This window comes from Tachysurus fulvidraco, chromosome 12, assembly GCF_022655615.1.
Source record: "Tachysurus fulvidraco isolate hzauxx_2018 chromosome 12, HZAU_PFXX_2.0, whole genome shotgun sequence".
NCBI classification, from domain to species: Eukaryota; Metazoa; Chordata; class Actinopteri; order Siluriformes; family Bagridae; genus Tachysurus; species Tachysurus fulvidraco.
In genome coordinates, this window is record NC_062529.1 from 21,573,363 (window position 1) to 21,595,108 (window position 21,746).

A 21,746-nucleotide genomic window follows, 5' to 3' on the forward strand; every position below is an offset into this window, starting at 1 on the left:
TTAAAACAACAAAAAAATATGATCCTTTTACTTTCTCCAAAGTTCTCAAGCATACCGTGTTTTATTTATTTATTTATTTATTTATTTATTTATTTTTCTCCATAGGAACATTCTTACGTGTCAATCAGTCATTCAGTTCACGTGCAAAAATCCAACCTCACATACTGGCAAAAATAAATACAGACAAACACATGAAGAAGATGGATAATGTATATAATATAACATAATAAATAGACAGCTGCTTACCTAATGGTAGCGGTTATAAATAAAAACTCATGTCTTTAGTAACATTCTCGAAGAAATGCTCGTCGATCGGTTAAAGGAGACGGACTCAACACACAACAAAGGAAATGTCTAATACTCGTCTACCTTAGTTAGGAATGAAAGGAGACTTCGAGAAGATTTGCGATGAAGTAAAAATTTAAGGAGCACAAAGCAAAAGGTATCTAACGATCCGTCAGTCTGTTCTGTTAATAAGTTAGTGAGCTTTCAAGTAATAAAATGTGCAGTTGTTTTTCTGTTACACAGGTGAAATTTCAGAGGAAAAAAAAACACAGTTTGAGTTTAATCTAAATGTTGCACAAAGACGTAAGACAAAGGATTGAGACCAAAAACATGCACTACAAAAAAGATGAACAGCGCTCGAGAAAGTGACGGTGCTTTCTCTTGTTGTTATGAATGAACCTGCGGTACGGGTTCAGGTGAGGTCAGAGGTCACTGGAGGATGAAAGCCGCTGAGGTGAAAACTGGCTGGAGGCGGAACGTCATGGGTGACTGGTCGCTGGAGTCAGGGTGGAAGGGAACATGAGGACCCTTGCGTGCATGAAAGACAGATTGGGGAGGAGAGAGATCACCTGCGCTGCCTCCTGACTTATCTCTCCGTCTCGCTCGGGCTTCCTGTGAACACACACACACACACACACACACACACACGCATACACACGCCACACACGATCACACACACGATCACACACGCACACACACGCAGTTCGCTCCATGACCGCATCATGACTGAGTCTGTACTGTTTGAATGCAATGAAAATTACCTGTCTGTCTGTCTGTCTGTCAGTTCTTTCTTTCTTTCTCTTTCTTTCTTTCTTTCTTTCTTTCTTTCTTTCTTTCTTTCTTTCTTTCTTTCTTTCTTCTATCTCTGTCTGTCAGTTCTTTCTTTCTTTCTTTCTTTCTTTCTTTCTTCTATCTGTCTGTCAGTTCTTTCTTTCTTTCTTCTATCTATCTGTCAGTTCTTTCTTTCTTTTATCTGTCTGTCAGTTCTTTCTTTCTTTCTTTCTTTCTTTCTTTCTTTCTTTCTTTCTTTCTTTCTTTCTTCTGTCTCAGTTATTTCTTTCTTTCTCTTTTTCTTTCTTTCTTTGTATCTATCTGTCTATTTGTATCTATCTATCTCAGTTCTTTCTTTCTTTCTTTCTTTCTTTCTTTCTTTCTTTCTTTCTTTCTTTTCATCTGTCTGTCTGTCCTTCTGTCCCTAGATGCATCCATCTGTCCATCTATCATGTCCTTCTGTTCATCTATCTATAATGTCCACCTATCCTTTTATCTATCTAACTATCTTTCTATCTATCCATCCATTCATACATGGTGGATTTTTTGAGCAAGTTCTCTAAATAAAAGCTCCTATGATGGCGTTAGACTCTGAGTTGTACAGTGGGCTACAAAAGTCTGAGCGCTCCAGAGAAAATGCTTTTATTTTGCTTTTTTGTTCATAAGAAGCTTTTTTCATAAGAAGCTTCAAAAAACAAAAACATTTCCCTTAAGATCATGTGATGAGGTGTGTGTGTGTGTGTGTGCGTGTGTGTGTGTGTGTGTATAAACACACCTGGTCACAGTGCTACTCTTTTCAGCGGTCTCCATTAGTCTGGTGAAAGCGTCCGCTACATTACTGCTAGCATTACTGCTCTCTAATTTAGCAGTGGTCAGTTCATACAACTCTGGATCCACTCCTACACACACACACACACACACACACACACACACACACACACACACACACACACACACACACACACACACACACACACAGACAAATTTACACTTTAATATTACTACACACAAACACACACAGACTGTATAGAAACGACCCTAATCCACAGATACTCTTGTTTTTCAGGTCAACTTGTATCTCTCTCTCTCCTTCTCACAATTAAACAAAAATACATGCAACATCACCCACAGTTTAACACACCCGCAGTTTAACACACCCACAGTTTAACACACCCACAGTTTAACACACCCGCAGTTTAACACACCCGCAGTTTAACACACCCGCAGTTTAACACACCAACAGTTTCACACACACAGTTTAGCACATGCACACAGTTTAACACACCAACAGTTTAACACACCAACAGTTTCACACACACAGTTTAGCACATGCACACAGTTTAACACACCAACAGTTTAACACACCCGCAGTTTAAAACACCAACAGTTTAAAACACCAACAGTTTAACACATCAACAGTTTAACACATGCACACAGTTTAACACATGCACACAGTTTAACACATGCACACAGTTTAACACACCAACAGTTTCACACACCAACAGTTTAACACACCAACAGTTTAACACACCAACAGTTTAACACATGCACACAGTTTAACACACCAACAGTTTCACACACACAGTTTAACACCAACAGTTTCACACACACAGTTTAACACATGCACACAGTTTAACACACCAACAGTTTAACACACCAACAGTTTAACACACCAACAGTTTCACACACCAACAGTTTCACACCAACAGTTTCACACACCAACAGTTTCACACCCACAGTTTAACACATGCACACAGTTTAACACACACAGTTTAACACATGCACACAGTTTAACACACCAACAGTTTAACACACCAACAGTTTAACACACCAACAGTTTAACACACCAACAGTTTCACACACACAGTTTAACACATGCACACAGTTTAACACACCAACAGTTTAACACATGCACACAGTTTAACACACCAACAGTTTAACACACCAACAGTTTAACACACCAACAGTTTCACACACCAACAGTTTCACACACCAACAGTTTCACACACACAGTTTAACACCAACAGTTTCACACACACACAGTTTAACACATGCACACAGTTTAACACATGCACACAGTTTAACACACCCACAGTTTAACACACCAACAGTTTCACACACCCACAGTTTAACACATGCACAGTTTAACACACCCACAGTTTAACACATGCACACAGTTTAAAACATCAACAGTTTCACACACACAGTTTAACACACCCACAGTTTAACACATGCACACAGTTTAAAACATCAACAGTTTCACACACACAGTTTAACACACCCACAGTTTAACACATGCACACAGTTTAAAACATCAACAGTTTCACACACACAGTTTAACACACCCACAGTTTAACACATGCACACAGTTTAAAACATCAACAGTTTCACACACACAGTTTAACACACCCACAGTTTAACACACCCACAGTTTAACACATGCACACAGTTTAACACAACCACAGTCTCACACACCACACAGTTTAACACACACACACACACACACACACACACACACACACAGTTTAACACATGCACACAGTTTAACACATCAACAGTTTCACACACACAGTTTAACACACCCACAGTTTAACACATGTACACAGTTTAACACATGCACACGGTAACACATGCACACAGTTTAACACACCAACAGTTTAACACACCAGCAGTTTAACACACCAGCAGTTTCACACACACAGTTTAACACATGCACACAGTTTAACACAACCACAGTCTCACACACACACACAGTTTAACACATACACACACACACACACACACACACACACACACACACACACACACACACACACACACACACACACACACACACACACACAGTTGTGAGCAAAGCACAAACACTTGGGCTTGCAACATTTCTGTACATTTTGTTAAATTTTAAATATTTTTTAAAATATTGTTGACAAAAAAGTCAAATAAACGGCCAGGATTTGACGGTAGAGTGAATTTGAACCAAGTACCTATTGAAAAAAAAATCTGGTCAAAAAAATGAACATTTTGAAGGCAAGAATTCTTACAAAATGAAATACGAGGAGATTTTGTGAAATGTGGCAAAAAAAAATAAATAAACAGCTTTGTACCAAGTGATAGGTGATGATTTATTACTTGTCCCGTGTGTCCTTATGATGTAAACCTCATCGACTGAGAATCTCAGTAATTTCCCATTATGCTGTGCACAGCCATGTATTCTTAACATCTATATTATCTCCTGAAGACACAAAAAGGCTGTCCATTGCTTTAAATGACTAGTCACGTAAAGTACAGCTCAGAACTGGGTCACTTTATGCTAACTCTTAATCCCCTAATTTTATCCAGAACGACTTACTTTTTATTTCATTTTTATACAACTGAGCAGTTTGAGGGACCTGGGATTTGTAACTGACAACCTACTGATCAGTGGGCTGACACCTTAAACACCACACCATCATGGTTCTGGGCAGTCCTCAGGGGCTGAGCAGTGACAGCTGATCCTGGGATTTGAACTCACAACCCTTTTCTACCCTCACAATCAACAGGTTTTTCTTGTTGTAGTGTTTGTGTGCTTCATTGCAGAATTCAGTTCATTGCTGAGGTTAACCGAGGAACACACAACGTGTCCTGATTTTACTAACAGGACCTGTTTGTAAAACCAGGTGAAGCAGAAAAACAGAGAAAAACAAACCCTCTTTCTTGAAAGGTCATGGATCATGAAGAAGACCCGCAAAAAAAAAAGAGAGTTCACTCCGCAAGTCAAAGAAGCAGGAGAGTCACAGCAACTTGTTCAATAAGGATGTGAGGAAATGTCTACATGTGTGTAGAACTGTATGCTATACCACAGCGCTGGCGAATGTGCTAATCACTAAGCCACCGTGCCTCCCATAAATCTGCCATCATTCTATTTAATTTATCGGGCGCTTTCGAACACTGGACATCATCAAAAAGCAGCTTTCTTAAAACTTTCCTTAATGAGCGACAGAGGTGATGGTGGTGAGGAAAAACTCCCTGACACGATACAAGACAAAATTTTGTGATGAACCAGATTGCAAAAAAAAAGGAACTGAACCTCATCTAGAAAACACCAGAGTGTGTGATTAATAATCAGTCCCTCCTGTAGAGTTCTCATGATTGTTTTGGGCAAAAGCGTTTGATTTTGTCATTGTTTGTTTGCTGAAAACTAATGGATGTAATTTCCAGCACAGGATTCTTCTTTTAAACACCTATCAGTGAAGACGCATGTAATGACTTTCTATGAGAGCCGTACTCATGTTCCACACGTGAGTGGAAGAGCGCTGTCACAGCGCCGCTGTGTATGAGCGTTGTGATATCACATGAGGGGTCTCTAAAATAAAGTTTGTGTCTCTTCTATAACTGTACACTACAGAGTCAAGCAGTGTGAAGTGTCTGGAAAGCAACTCGGGAGTCAGAGTCGATTCATTAAAATGAACTTCAGTGACTGAGAGAAGACTGTAAACATTAGTTGTAACTATGTAAATGGATAAAAAGTATGTCATGTTTTATAACAAATAAATCTAGTAAGCTTTGGTTTTTTTAAGTAGTTGCTGTGGTGTAAGAGTCATAAAACACTTTGCGACTCGCTGTTATAAGAAAATAATCGACTTCATGGTTGTATATGGTTAATGATTATTTTTCCGTATAACAGCACAAACGTTGTGTTGTTTTATTCTTTATGTATGCCAGAGTGAATATATGCTAGGGGTGGAACAGCGATAAAACTGTGCTTAATGCTATAACATTGTTTAACCTGTCAAAGAGGACAACATTATAGGCCAAAACTTATATTAATTGGTTGGTAAATGTCCAAATTTAGTTAGTAAATCAAACCCCAGTGACTCAGTTTTAGCTTAAAGCACTAATTTCTTCAATCATTGATTAAGTGACTTTTTGTGACATCGTTATTATTCGTAATAATCAGCTCTCTGATCATGTCATCACTGTACCCTTAGCATATACAGTAGGTAATGTCTGTGTGTGTGTGTGTGTGTGTGTATTGCTCAGAACTGATCCCATTCTCTCACCTGGCATCGGTGTCTCAGTGTCAATATCTGAGCTACTGTCCTCCACAGGCCCAAAGAAATCGAGGTTGAGTTGTGTGACAGCGCCCCCTGGTGCTACAGTGAATAATGGCAGCACACGTGGAAGAACGTGAGGGTTAAAAAAAAAGGTTAATGCCACACACCATGCCCACAAGCACACACACACACACACACACACACACACACACTCATAGACTTGGGGGGGGGGGTACATAAATAAAGAGTAGATAAATGTGATTTTTTTCCCAAAAAGCCAAAGAAAGAAAAGAAAAAAGGGGAAAGAAAGAAAGAAAGAAAGAAAGAAAGGAAAAAAGGGGGAGAGAAAGAAAGAAAGAAAGAAAAGGAAAAAGAAAGAAAGAAAGAAAGAAAGAAAGAAAGGAAAAAAGGGGGAGAGAAAGAAAGAAAGAAAGAAAAGGAAAAAGAAAGAAAGAAAGGAAAAAGGGGAGAGAAAGAAACATAGAAAGAAAGAAAAAAGGGGGAGAAAAAGAAAGAAAGGAAAAAGAAAGAAAGAAAAGAAAAAAGGGGGAGAGAAAGAAAGAAAGAAGGAAAGGGGGGAAATTGTAGGTGTAAGATTTTACATAGAAGCCTGAGACTGTTTTTCCCCATTTTAAGCACTATTTGTTAATAAACAAGATATCAGAGCTTGATGACACATTTAAAGATTTCTCAATGATGATATCAATGATATCTTTATCAGGCTGAAGAAAGAAGAGTGAAGACAAAGAGCCGACAGGCGAAACAGCAAAGAATCGGAAATATGAAAAAAATGTGAGGAAATATGATGTGCAGTATAAACCGTTTTATTTGACCGATTTTACAAGCTTGGTCTAAAGTTTTCAACATTAATAATTATATAATTCAAACCTGAGAAAGGAAGAGAGTAAAAAAAAATCAAAAGTGCAACCAGAAATCAAATCACAGTTTAATCATCTTTTATCAGGAAGATTGAGACGAAGGAAAAGAAACAGAATGACAGATCGAGGAGACAAACTGTTGAAGAAGTGAAAGATGTAAATAAAAATCTTGAGTTGAACCCAAACAGGGTTAGTAAACTGTGCTAATCTACTGAATATCTGAACGATTAAAATTGAAATTTGACAATGCATATAATTATAATATACTCATGCATCAGAATAAAAAATAAATAATAATAATTAAAAAAAACCCAAAAAACCCTGAACCCTTGAAACTCAAATATTAATCTTTTTTTCATATATTTCACACTATTTTCAATAAATATGACTTCCGTTTATTGTGTTTTTTTTGTGAATTTGGATCTTCACAGAAAGGTAGAGATTAAATTCTGCAGCATGGGACACAGGGATAACTCCGCAAGTGCAAGTGCATTTTAATGCTATACATCATCCTACTGTACGTCCGGCCGCTCGCCTTCTCCGTGTCCCTTTAAAGGAACCCCTTTTGTAATATTAAGTGCTGTTCCAAAACTTCATAAGTATAAATTTAAGTCTGAAGAGCAGATAGATCGACGCTATAACTGTACACGTACCAGAACCTCAGGGGTGGACAAATCAGTAGCTCAACACTCTTTAGTCTTCTGAATCCCACCTAAACACCAAGATCTAACTGTCAGTAAAACACAGTGTATAATTTAGGATTCAGGAAGAGAATCAGGAATTAAACGACAAAATTGAAGTTTAAAACTCATAAAAACTCACTAGACTTTTTCAGCTCGCACGTTACACATATCGACATTAGATAAAGATGCTAGCCGGAGTAATATAATAACTAATGGCTCATTTTTAACCAATTTGTAGAATCTTTGTTAAAAGTGAACACTGTTAGTGTCCTCGTCCCATATCCTTAGATTTTTTTTTAAATGCACTTAACTAGCTGAAGAGCTCATCACATTTTATTAGATCATATTAGATTAGACCAAAAAATTGGAATGGGCAGAACATCAAAAGGTCTCACTTGCCTGGTGCTCGGCTAACAGATTGGACTTCTGATTTGTCTACCCCTGACTTGTCTAGAATTTGTCTACCCCTGACTTGTCAGATAAACTTGTACTATACTTAATAAACGCCACTGTAATGATGTTAATGACATTTCTCTGTCAGTTAGTTCACAAGCCAGTGGGATTGCTTGTGGTTTGAAGGAAACCCAAATTGCTAAGCATATTATCTACTGCAGGATTGTTTAAAAAAAAAGTCCAATCTTGTTACTTGCTGCACTCTTTGTGCTGTAAGTGGCCACTCGTGTCATGAGGAAATTTATGAATTCAATGTCTCATGTTCAATGTTCAATGTCATTGAGTTCAATTCCACTTTTTCTGGCTTGTTGTTAGTGGCGATGTAGATGAACATATACATACATATAGGTCATGAGAAGTTAAGTCTCTCTGGAAAAGTGCACCTGGTTCACCAGGTGAAACTGAGGCTATGGTGTACACAATATTCATTTTTGTTTTCCAAATGCTGAGTGATTTTCCTTTAAAAGATTTAGCACCTGCTCAGAGAAATGGCTTTGTTTGCACCGAACCTGACAAATTATCAGCGCGGCCTGAGACGCGGGAGCGTACGACTGGAATACGTCGGTCAAAAATATTGCATATTGACCGACTGAGGTAGTACATCTCAGGGTGCAGCATAAAAACCAGAGTGATTACAGCAAAGAGATAGAAGGTAGAAGACATGAGAGAACTATGACAGACAGAAGGCTTGTCCTCTATGCAGGACTATGGCACCTTGTTTTAAGGCAGTCCAGTTTATTCATTAGAGCGGAGAAATAAACGATTAAAGGACAGGAAACAGCGGCAGAAGAAAATGATGATCTGCGTCCGATCGTCAGGAAACGGTGTGGCAGAATGGAGATGAAAGGATAAGGACAGCTACGATACAGGAAGAAGGAAAACAGAGGAAGGAAGTTGTATCAGGAGTAAGATTTCTGTCGAGAGTGACGGGTGGATTTGCGTTGCGTTACAGAGAAAGAAGCTCGGCGCTGAGACGTACCGTCATCATCTAAGCTTAATGAGGACGCCACCTGTGACACACACACACACACACAATGTCAATTAAATAAGGACAAGGCTTCCTTAGTGCAAATCATCTCTATGTTAGTGCTAATAATCACTCTTTACAGTCAGAGTGAGCAGAAAAGCATCTCACAACACACAATATGTGGAATCCTGAGGTTAACTATATACAGTGACAAATCGCATTAGGTTCCACTTCTGTGAGCCAGAAACAGCCAAGAATCTGAGTCTACCATGGGCATGTGTTCACTAAACCTGGAGAGATAAAGATTTAAAAATGACCAGTGATGTTTTGCCATGTTTGATGTGCTCACGCTCACTGTGGCAACAGATTGATGACATTTTGTACCATTCTCGTTTAATCTTCCTAATCAACACGAAACCTCTGAAAACAACCATGGTTAATGATTAAGATGCATAACAATGCTGCCCTAATGAGGTATGATTGGCTGATTGGATAATCGCATGAATGCGCATACTATGTATTTACGTGTACTAAGCTCTTTGTGTCTGTGTTACACCTATGTCCACTATTGGCTCGTATTACATTGCACCACTTTAGGATTCTTCCCTCCGTACCCGAGTGCATAGAGCGGATCGTCCCTGAAAAGGTGAAGATTCGGAAAAGATGGAGGAGGGTTTCACAGGCTCTTTGGTAGGTTCAAGCATACCCTAAGAGAAAAAAAGACGGTGAGATAGGTGTTTTTAATGAATTAATTTATTTAGTACTATTTTAATGTCTAAGTACATTTGAATGATCTTATTGCTTACACATTCGAACACCAGAAAACATTTGCATTAAAACCAGGATGTTATTAAAGCATCTAAATTAGTAGGTTGCTTTGACTCCTAATAAAATTGACAAATAAATATGCTGGAAGTGTTTTAGACTTTTTACAGTTTAGGATTATTACAATAATCTCTGAAATCACAGCAACCATGACCAGGAAAAAAGTGCTGAAAATAAATAAATGAATGAAGAAAGATTTGCATATGCCATTTTTGGCACAATTAGCTCTGGAGTTAACTTACCAGTCCGGCAGCAAACATGGGTACAATGACAGGCTGCTTGTTCTGACCAGTAAACAGCTGCAAGAGAGATAAACATAGAAGTAAACTTTGCTTTGAGAACCAAACAAGACATTCGACTGATTGAAAATGTAAACAGAAACTTCACACCCTGTTTTACAGGTTCTTCACACCCTGTTTTACTAAGTTGGCAACTAAAAAAGCTACTTGGTGCATATACTGTGTTGCATGACATTTACATTTACAGCATTTGGCAGACGCCCTTATCCAGAGTGACGTACAAGTGCTTAAATCTCTAACAATTGAATACATTAATGCTGATTCACTAGGTTACATACTTAAGATACCATGAGTTTAAAACATTTGTTCAAAGTTACAATAAAAAAGTGTCAAAGGTTTTTTTTTTTTAAATGCAAAAGATAAGGAAAGAAGTGCTAGTTGAAGTGCTTCCTGAATAAGTAGGTCTTCAACCGCCGCTTGAAAATAGCCAGTGACTCAGCTGTCCGGACCTCTAGGGGAAGTTCATTCCACCAGCTTGGTGCCAGAACAGAGAAGAGTCGTGTAGTATACTTACCTCTTACCCTGAGAGATGGTGGAACCAGTCGAGCAGTGCTGGTAGATCGGAGGTTGTGGGGTGCAGTGCGAGGAATGATGAGGGCTTTGAGGTAAAAGGGAGCTGGTCCGTTTTTGGCTTTGTAGGCCAGCATCAGTGTGTTGAATCGGATGCGTGCAGCTACCGGAAGCCAGTGGAGGGATCGCAGCAGCGGGGTGGTATGCGAGAACTTTGGCATGTTGAAAACAAGCCGGGCAGCTGCATTTTGGATCATTTGCAGAGGACGGATTGCGTTCATAGGTAGACCTGCCAGCATTGCATTGTAGTAATCCAGTCTAGAAATGACAAGAGACTGAACAAGTACCTGAGCAGCCTGTGTGGACAAAAATGGCCGTATCCTTCTAAATGTTGTAGAGAAGAAACCGACATGAGCGAGTCACATTAGCAACATGAGAGGAAAAGGACAGTTGATTGTCCGTGGTTACCCCAAGGTTGCGAGCTGTGGCTGAAGGGGAGATCAGATCGTTGTGCAAGGATATAGCAAGATCATGACCTGGGGATGAATCACCTGGGATGAACAGCAGTTCAGTTTTAAGGAATAAATGGAACCTGTAAATTTGGTAATGAAAACAATACTTCAATTAGTTTATTGTGTGTTAATTGTTGTTAGACGTTACAAGAACATTCGGAGACTCCTGAAGGAATAAAACAAAGAAGTTTCAAAGCGGGTGAAAGACGTCAAAAGAACTCTGCATGAACGAAGAAAGCAGTCAACACTGATCGTTACATAAAGTAAATCTGAATAAAAAACTTTTCACAGGTTGTTTATGTGATACTAGCTTCAGGGTACAAATGTATTCTGACCATCAAGAGGGAAACCAACTTTGCTTACAAACAGTTGAAAAAACTGAATCTAATAATTTTTTAGTCTGCTTTCGAATAGTTGAAAGAGGCTCATGCATTTTACTTCCTGCCCCTCGTTTGTGTATTATTAATGTATCTGTGTCGATCCTGCCCCATATTTTATTCTTTAAATTACAAAACAACCCAGAACCACATTCACATAGTTGACCCCTGTAGATTTTCCGGAAGTGTTTTCTACGTACAATGTTGTAGATTCCCAGGCAGTCCAGCAGAATTCTGTTGCTGTGTGAGCCGACCCATTGCACTTTGAGGCCGTAGGCATTGTGGATGTCCAACAGGTGGCGCCACATGGCTCCAGACTCCCTGAGACAACATGGGCAAGAAGAAGGAAGAAAGTGCTTCAGTATCTGCTTCAGTATTAGCAACCATGAATTTGATTAAATTAAAAAATGCTTGCCCAATCTTATCTGGTAAGGGACTGGTTGGGTGCAGGTTTTCATTTCAGCCAAACAGAAGCCACTGAGATGAACTGATTGACCAGGTCGAATCAGGTGTACGAAACCTCTGCATGATTGGAGTGAAAACCAGCACCCACACTAGCCCCTTGTCGATAAGACTGGACACCCCTGCCCTAGACCATGGTACAGATATATCACAAGACAATGTTTTTATCTTATTGCTAACAATTTGTGCCTTTTTAGTTATCAGAATACGTAAATGTCACTGTTGGCTGAACATGCTTACGGCACCTGTTTTCCACATGGTCCTGGGGCTCCAGCAGGGCCTGAAGGGTCGGCACATCCGAGTGCTCGGGAGCCATCTCCAAAGGGAAATTGATTTGGAAAAGGTACTGCAGTTTGTGTACTTCAGTTTTTTTCTGACAGAAGAAAAATGCAGAGACATCTTTCTATCTTACTTTAATTTCTCTTTATATCATATAACTTATTTAGCTGTTTTGGTTTTCATTAAGTCTGCGACTATAGCAAACTTTATAATTACTGCTAAGTTGGGTCCTCTGGGAAAACTTTAGTACATCTTGGTCTGTTTAAAACCATAGTAAGCAATCCAGGTATCAACGCGACACTAGCATCTTACCATAAACTGATAAACTAAATTATAAAATTTATAACATTTTATGATCATATATGGGGACTTTATTCTATTCTATTAATTTGTATCATTAGTATATTCAGCTTGGACATATATAGTATATTTAGCAAGAATACAGGCATCAACTACCTCATCACAAATAGCCTGATTTACCTTCAAGTCTTCCGCCATTTATACAAACCATAGTTTGAAGTCAAGGAAGAGGTACTGATAATAATTAATGGCAGACTTGCCTTCCTACTTATTTTTGTGATAATAATAGGTCAGTCTGCGCTCTCAGTTTTAGATTATAGTAACTTTCAAACCAAAATTTTTAAAAGGTGGTGCAAATGTAACTAAAAAAAATTTCCCCTACATACCAACACATTGTCATTCTGGAGGCTATCATTAGAGGGCGCTGTCGCAATACTTTTCTGTTCCTCTTCGAATGCTACCCAAGACTCCTGCTGTACTTCACACTCCTCCTGCTGGCCAAACTCTGCCCAACTTTCACCAGTAGTGCTTGCTAGTCCTCCAAACGGCGCCGAACTAAAATCTGCAAAGCTATCGCTTGGGGGCAGTTCTGTACATATCGTTCCATGATTATTAGTGTCATCGTCGTTATCATTAACATCATCATCATTTTCATCTTCTGCAGCCAGTTCATCTTCTTCCTTCAAGTCCTTCAGGGTGTCTGCATCTGCAAACTCATCATGCGAGGAGCAGTCTGATAGTGCGGTCACAAAGTCAGCAAATCCCTCCTGACTCAAGGATTCGGTCTGGCTGTTGTCTGGAAAACCCTGAGTGTCGTCCCTGAAATCTCCAAAGTCCTCATCTGAATCCATTGAAGACAGAACTACAACTCTCTTAACTTCCTTTATATCTGGATCTGCATCATCATCGTGGTCTATCCCCTCTGTTGGGTCAACTACAGGCAAGCACATTTCCTCAAAATCTTCCAGTTCTACTTTTCCAGGAACCACAATGGGTCCTTTAACCACAGGACTTACTGGAACCTTGTTACAGTTCTCAAAGTTTTCCTTTAACTTCGTATCAAACATTGGAACATTCTCTGCTACCGGTGCCAACAATTTATCGGCAACATCTTCCATTACTTCAGAGTGACTCTGTATCTGTATTTTGCAAAAGGAAGCACTAGAAGGTCCACAAGTACCAGACAGCACAACAACTTCTGTTTCCTCCTTTTCAGTTTTTTCCTTGTTGATTTGTTCCTCAACTTCCAGACTGAAATCACCTTCCTGGGTTTCAGTAACCCCTTCTCCTGCCAGTGTGTCCACAGCCTCAGACACCTTTGTCTGAGAGGTGCTATCCTTCAGTATCTCACGAGAATCAATAGGATCCTCTGCTTTATCAGATACTGTGCAGGAATCCTCCGCTCTAGATACTACCACAGATTCTGTGCTTTTGGTGCTAGTTACTGTAGGCAACACCAACTCTTTACCAGAGCAAAAAGTGATGGGGCCATTACTAAAGCAGTTTGGGTTGTTGCTGTGCTCATCTTCGAAATCCTGACGCTCTGAGGTGATATGCTTCCCTGTAGCAGAGTCCACTGAGAACTCCCCCTGTAAGTCAGGGGATAAAGGACCATTGAGAAGAACTTTAGATGTCTCCAGATTTCCATTCCCAGAGTCCACAGAATCATCACTTGCACATACCAGTGACTTGAGATTTGGAGCTTCCCGGTCCTTTAGCATTTCTTCCTCTTTAAGTGCCAACTCTTTTTCTGGCTGACCGACACTCAGTGTAAATGTGTTGTATCTGTCAGGAGGTGAGGTATCCGTCTCAAACGACTGACCAAACGAAGCGGGCGTGTCGTACTCTGAGAAGCTGAAACTAGATGACACGTCACAGCAGTAACCTCCAAACTCACCAAAGTCGTCTTCGTCTTCCTCCTCTCCATCCTCATCGAGAGGAGGGGGGGAGGAGGAATACATGCGGACAACGTCAGGATCCATGATCCTCTAGTGCCACCTAGAGGACACATAAACCTAAAGAACAAACAAAGGAACAGATTTTGAGCATTACTTGGATGTTGTAACCAGATCAGTAGTGCAATTGTCACTCTTAAAGGTAGGGTCTCCTTTGTTTGAGAAATGTTTCAGGCGTCAAACAAAAACAAAACTAACGTGTAGCCAATGAGCAGAAAGGGGTGTGTCTTGTCAATATGGAAATTCGAATCTGTGAATATGTGGCCGACTTTACTTAAGATGCAGAGGCGCTTTTTTCCTTCTCGATAGGTGAGTAACGTTGGTTTTGCTTTGTTACACAGAACTAATATATGCCTTTGTCCTTTGCATGATTATGTTTGTGTGTCATTTTTGCTTGTTTGTTTATCTGCAACCGTATTGTTCTTCCAACTATGATAGACACATTTCTTTCCATTAGTTGCCTGGTTTACGTATGTATGTGTGGGCGGAGCTATCAATACAGGGGTGGGACCCATTTGGGTTAGGGGCGTGTTTGTTTTGGTGATTTCAAATGTCAACATTGGCTTTCAAACAGCGGAGGCCCTACCTTTAAGCAAACATATATGAACTATTACAGCTGTAACTGTCAAAAAGGTTTAAGGCCAACATTAGATCAGTCCTACTAAAACCGTGGCAAAGGTATTAACACCCATACATACCCCCACACACAGACATAGTTTTTTTTTTTTATTAATGACATTGGACATTGCTGGAAAATGGTGAGTACAAAAGAAATTGTTTGCGTATAGATATGAGCATAGCCTAACCATTATGAAAAACATGGAATTTATTCTCCTATTAAACAACAATGTAACTGGAATAGTTGGCGTCCACACAAACAAATGTTTTGGCCCACCAGAAGTTTTGGCACACTGTAATGTTTTGTCAGTGTTGTAACTCCAGACCTATAAAAAACCAGACCTATCACCAGAGCTACCACCTACAGTATGATATCAGATGATAAACCTTTAACTTCAAAGGAATAATAAAAAATAATGACAGCAACCAACCAATTACACCAAAGTCACTGAACACATCCAGTGTTTCAGTTGGAGTTTTCCTTCCCATAGTCACAAACTGACCATTAAACACCTCGATCATGATCACAGATTAAAATTAGAACCTTTCAGCAATGTTGCCTGACTTCTGTGCAACCATATTGTATGTAACGAGGTCAGCACAAACAGCTTGTGTTACAGCCTCGCTGTCTGTACAAGCGACAGTCTGTATACGCATTGATTGGAGAAAAAAAAAAACAGATAAGCTGTAAAGGCAAATAATAATTACTGTGAATAATAAATAATGTAATGTAAATAATTTATCTGCACTTCATGTGGAAAACCCTGAGTGTCGTCCCTGAAATCTACAACTACCCTTAATGTCCCTTATATCTGGATCTGCCTCATCATCATGGTCTATCCCAACTTTTTGGTCAACTACAGGCAAACAAACTACAGGCAAAATAACCCACTAGGGTTCATTTAAAGGTGCAATGTTTGAAAGCCAATGTTGACGTTTGAAATCACCAAAACAAACACGCCCCAAACCAAAATGGGCGACACCCCTTTTTTGATAGCTTCGCCCCACACATACATACATACATACATACATACATATATACATACGTAACCCAGGCAACTATTATGGCGGAACCTGCCGGGGCAGCTGGCCGAAGGGATATTTTTATCCATAAACGAACTCGATGAGTAATACTATGGTAATACAAATGTGTTTTTGTAGTACTGTGTGTTGTACTGTGAAAGGTTTAGCTCCGTTTCACGCGGAAGACGACGTTCAACACCTAGAACCCGAGGCAGAGGTAACGGCAGGTATCCGCCATGTCAATGTATTAATCACTTTCTGCTAATGTCCCACATGCGCACTGAACACTCTCTCTGCCGCATATTCACAAGACACGCCCCTTTCTGCTCACTGGCTACACGTTAGTTTTGTTTGTCCGCCCGACAAAAGCATTTTTCAAACATCGTGCACCTTTAACCACAGGACTTACTGGAATCTGATTACAGTCTTCAAAAAGGGTAGCAATACACACATTTTAGATTTGATATGATATGGCGGCTTCTCTACATCAGTGGTCCCCAACCTTTTTTTCACCGCGGACCGGTCAATGTTTGATAATTTTACCGCGGCCCGCTGGGGTTGGGGGGTGGCAGCTATACAATTAAATAAAAATAAATAATTTGCCTTTTTAACTCACTACAACGCTAAATCAATGAGAACCCTGAGCTTGTTTCTTTGCAACGAGACGGTTCCATCTGGGGTAATAGGAGACAATGACACCCAAAGTGTGTTGCTTATGTCCAGTTTATTCCGTTGTTTTGTTTTGGTTGCCGTCACTGCAGAAAACCCCGCTTCACACAGATAACATGTCGGAAATGGCAATAGGGATTTAAGTGCTGTGGTGACAATCTCAGGGTATTCCGCCAAGACTTTAATCCAGAACACGGGCAGAGTTTCTAACTTTCTAACGACGTCTGTTTCGTGCTCATTTTTTCTAATTTGTGGGTTAAATTTGAGCAAACACAATATACACGTACACCAAGCACTGTTAAACATGAGAAAGTACCGGTGAACAGAGAGAAGAGCGATACACACCTTCTCTCCACCAAAGCTACAACACCACTGCCGCTTGCAGCCGCTCAGCTCCAGACGTCACCTAAACCCGGCCCGATATCATGATATTTTGCGCATGCGCGGTATTGGTGCGGCTTTAGGTGACGTCTCTCAGCTCCCGGTTAACCTCTCGTCCATGGAAAGTTGCACAAACCCGAGAGAAATACACCACAGTAAATAAAATGGAAATAATTTAATGTTCCTTGGGCGACCCGGTAGCATTTGGTCCACGGAGGGGTTGGGGACCACTGCTCTACATGATACATGTGCAATATTATAACAAAATTGAAAAAAGTTTACATTTTCAATTGATTAGAACGATTAACATTATAAAAGCACAATAAGTAAAATGCTTGTACAACACAACAAAAGCTATGTGTTCAAATATAACAAAATTAAACATGACCATTACATTTTCACCACCAGATCTTTTCCCATTTTCCCAAAAACCTGTTAGTTTGTTGCAGCTTTTATTACCTTTAACACTTTATGTACCTATTGAATGAATATGCTGTTGCATAGTTAGAAATCACTGATATTTCACCTTACACTATTCTCACTAGGGCTATTCCCAAAGAAGGACCAAGTTTTTTAGTAAAAGTCAAATTTGCATGTTAGCTTGCTTCCTGCTTCAGCCAAGCTGCTAATGTTGTGACCTCGAGCAAATCCTTAAACCACCCGGTTCTATCGTAACCCACTTCTACTACTACTACTTTTTTTTTTAAATACTTTGCTTGCTATCCTTCTTCCCCTGATGATGCCACAGCCAATCACAGGCAACAGAATATGTTTAGATGGCTTAGTTTGTCTAATAGGAATCAAGTATTTTAGTAGCTGGAGTATGATCGTGGAGAACTGTCCTGAACCGAAATCAGCCAGAACAGATAGAGCCAATGTATTTATTATTTACCTACTGAGGTGACCATCTTGCCATATGACTCTGTGTTTATGACTCTGTGAGCGAGAAGATGCTTCATCAGGTGTCATACAGAGAAGAGGACCAAGAAACATATTCGTAATACATGTATATGATGCAATAGATATAAGATAAAATATTTAAACAACCTTTGTATGGTTTCGAAAGCTAGTCAGGGCCAATAAAACAGATTCCACAGATTTCATCACTGTGATATTTCAAGTAGATTATTAATTTGACTGATTTGATGGCAGTTAAAGACAAATATGTCCCTGTTAAAAACCAACACACATACACACAAGGTTAGAAAGAGTAAACCGATCTCCTGTAAACTGATCTGTCTCTTTGTCTTCACAGATGGTGAAACTCGATCCACAGTTCCAGTAGTCTGTATCTCAAACCCACCTCTTTTCCACCCACTAAATATATCTGATTTTGTAAGATTATGTAGTGTATTGTTATCACGTCAGTACACACCTGAGTACTGACAGGATATGTTCACATCCCCATACAAATGCAAATGTTAGTATCTCCCATGACGACTGGGTAAAAAAGATGTAGCTAACACAATCAAATCAAATCAAATCTGGGCATTTCCTGCAACCAGAAATCGATCCAAAACATAAAAGGTGTGGATCATTACACCTGAAACTATTCCAAAGCTGGGATTTAAAACATAATGGAGGAAATGAACAAGCGCCCAATTTAATGCCCAAATTTAGATAACGTTAAGAAAAAGAGAGACAAACTTTTAAACTGATATCTTCCGTTCTTCAACGGTAATATCTGAACAATCAGACGTCACAACTGTAATCCGCTGGCAGAACGTCTGATGTGAACGGCACACAAAATTGAAAACGCTTCAGCAGTTTCGAAGTCTTCATCAGATTGGTTGGATCCTACAGGATTTCCAGGAGAATTGTGTGTCACATTTTGTTAACAGTTTGTCTGGAAACAAAGTCATTGTGACACTGAGCACTTATGTGAAGTTCTTTACTTGAATGAATGATCGATGGTTCAGTAACCCGTCTGTTTTTGTAGGAGCTTTACATTTTCATACACCTAAACAAAACAAACTGTGGGAAAGAAGTAAAGAAGCTAGTGCAGGCAGGTTGGAGTGGGTGGAGAAAGGTGTCAGGATTTCTGTGTGATAGGAAAATATCAGCGAGAATCAAGGGGAAGGTGTACGGGACAGTGGTGAGACCAGCCATGCTGTATGGTTTAGAGACAGTGTCACTGAAGGAGAGACAGGAGTCAGAGCTAGAGGTAGCTGAGCTGAAGATGTTGAGGTTCTCTTTGGGAGAGACAAGATTGGACTGGATTAGGAACGAGTACATCAGAGGGACAGCTCATGTTGGACGTTTGGGGGACAAAGTTAGACAGATTAAGATGGTTTGGACATGTTCAGAGGAGGGAGAGTAAGTATATTGGTAGGAGAATGTTGGACATGGAGCTGCCAGGCAGGAGGCAAAGAGGAAGGCCAAAGAGGAGGTATATGGATGTAATTAATGAGGATATGAAGCTAGTGGGTGCAAATGTTGAGGATGCAGAAGACAGGGATAGGTGGAGAGAGATGATTCGCTGTGGCGACCCCTGAAGGGAAAAGCCGAAAGAAGAAGAAACAAACTGTGGTTGTTTGTTAAACATATCAGTCAGATGCCCTCTTGGGTGGTCCTTGGTGGTCCAGACGTTCTGCTCTGGCTACACAAGACATGGCTGGTGGTTACTTTACAGAAAGATATTCATCATTCACTACCTCACATTGACATACTGAAAGTGTCAACCTGTTTGTACATTTGCCGCGTATACATCCCTGTGTATCTTAATATTTAAGACTACAGTTTACCCTCATGCACATTATTTTCCATTCTATATTTAATTCTACAGTATACATCTTTTTTTTATATTTTATTCTTATATTTTTATTGTTTACTTTTATTTCATTCTTTCACAGCTATATTTATGTATATTTTCATCTGTCCATGGAGCGGACCTGACTCACATTTCACTGCTGGTTATATATGCTCTATATAATTGTGTATGTGACAAATAAAAATCTTGAATCTTGTGGGCTGATCTTCATCTGGGCAAATTTAAACTTCTAATCTTAATATCTGAATATTTTCGGCAATCATGTGGAGCATGATCTGAAGTCAAGAGCTTCTGTTAATGTTAATTGCAAACACCAGAATGGGAAATAAAATGTTATCTCATGCAGTTGTTCCTGGTACACAGGTTGGTCTGTTTGCATATGACATGGACTGCAGATCTCAACCTGCCTGGCTGGTGGAGGTATTGGTAAAGGTGGTGTAACGGTGTGGGATTTGTTTTCTTGCAAAACCTCACATACTTTATATTTCTGCTAACCACATTTTCACACATTTCACCCATCATATTTCTATATGCTTCCATAAACCACACTTAGCCAATTAACCCGATTCTGATGAGGAAATTCCATTAGTCTCGACTGTTTACAAAACACTGGCGAAATTATGCACCCGTATTAAGACAAAACCCGCCTCCTAAACCCTGATTCGCTGGTCCTACGGCGCATCGTTCGCTTCCATTGGATAGTAATTCCAACTCATGCGCGGCCTGCAGCAAAACTCTGAAGAATTGACCAATCCTGAAGGAGGAGGCGGGGTTTGTCGGAATACGAATGGGGAAAAACAGTCAACTAGCTAATTTGCTAATTTGTCACAATAAAGAAATGCAAAATAGCAACAATTGTTTTGACGCCTTCTAGCACGAAGCATCAAGTTTCCCTTCGACAAGTTAAACAACCGAATGCCAAGTTTAATAACAAAGCTGTTTTGTTATTTTGCAGTACTGTTACTAGCTACCCAGCTAACGTTAACGTCACCTGTCAGGAGTATTAACATGACAAATAGCTTCACGCGCACACATTCTTACCTTCATTTAGCTTTTAGATATAACCATGACATTGTCACCAAATTGACAAAATAAGGTGTATTAATCCAGTTTGCTCCTTATAGCAGTTCGTAATTAGTGGCTAAAGTTCATTTATGTACACCTCTGAAATAGGTCTCTTTTCCCAGAATGCCATAGTCCTAACAGGCTTTCAACGCGAATGGAAAAAAAAACGTCATACGTCAACACATCCGCCATATTGGAAGGGTCAGGACACAATGGTATGAGCATGGAAGTCTACGGAGAGATACTGGCCTAGCATTATAAATCTTTTAACTTGCTTCGTGTTAACTTGCTGACAGGCACACGAACAGTTTCTTTCAACAGACAATCACCCTGATAAACAACTCACCATAATTATATTCCCTGCTTTATATCTATAAGCACTGCATTATCAGAACTGTCAGTCATCGCATCATCCATATACGTTACACACACTACTGCTGCTGTATATTGTACAAAAAGCATAATATTGCACAACACTGTTATTAGCACTACCATGCACTTCTCACACTTTATGTACATAACTGATCAGTCATATATTCTGTATTCATATTTAATACTCATACTGTCCATTGTATCACATCTGCATTGTCTTGAATAGTCTGTATTATCTTGTCTTGTACAGTATAGTGTT

General features: G+C 39.7%; 1 protein-coding gene across 1 annotated transcript; it reads right to left on the reverse strand.

Annotated features, from left to right (window-relative positions):
• Positions 1-196: 196 nt before the first annotated feature.
• Positions 197-21,250, reverse strand: aftphb (aftiphilin b). Its single transcript, XM_047821279.1, has 10 exons — positions 21,092-21,250; positions 13,021-14,649; positions 12,301-12,428; positions 11,794-11,914; positions 10,138-10,194; positions 9,685-9,777; positions 9,083-9,113; positions 6,096-6,188; positions 1,832-1,955; positions 197-897 (listed from the first exon to the last, which is right to left on the reverse strand). The coding sequence occupies exons 2-10, from the start codon at positions 14,614-14,616 to the stop codon at positions 765-767; spliced, it is 2,376 nt and encodes a 791-aa protein (XP_047677235.1). The 5' UTR covers positions 14,617-14,649; positions 21,092-21,250; the 3' UTR covers positions 197-764.
• Positions 21,251-21,746: the final 496 nt, after the last annotated feature.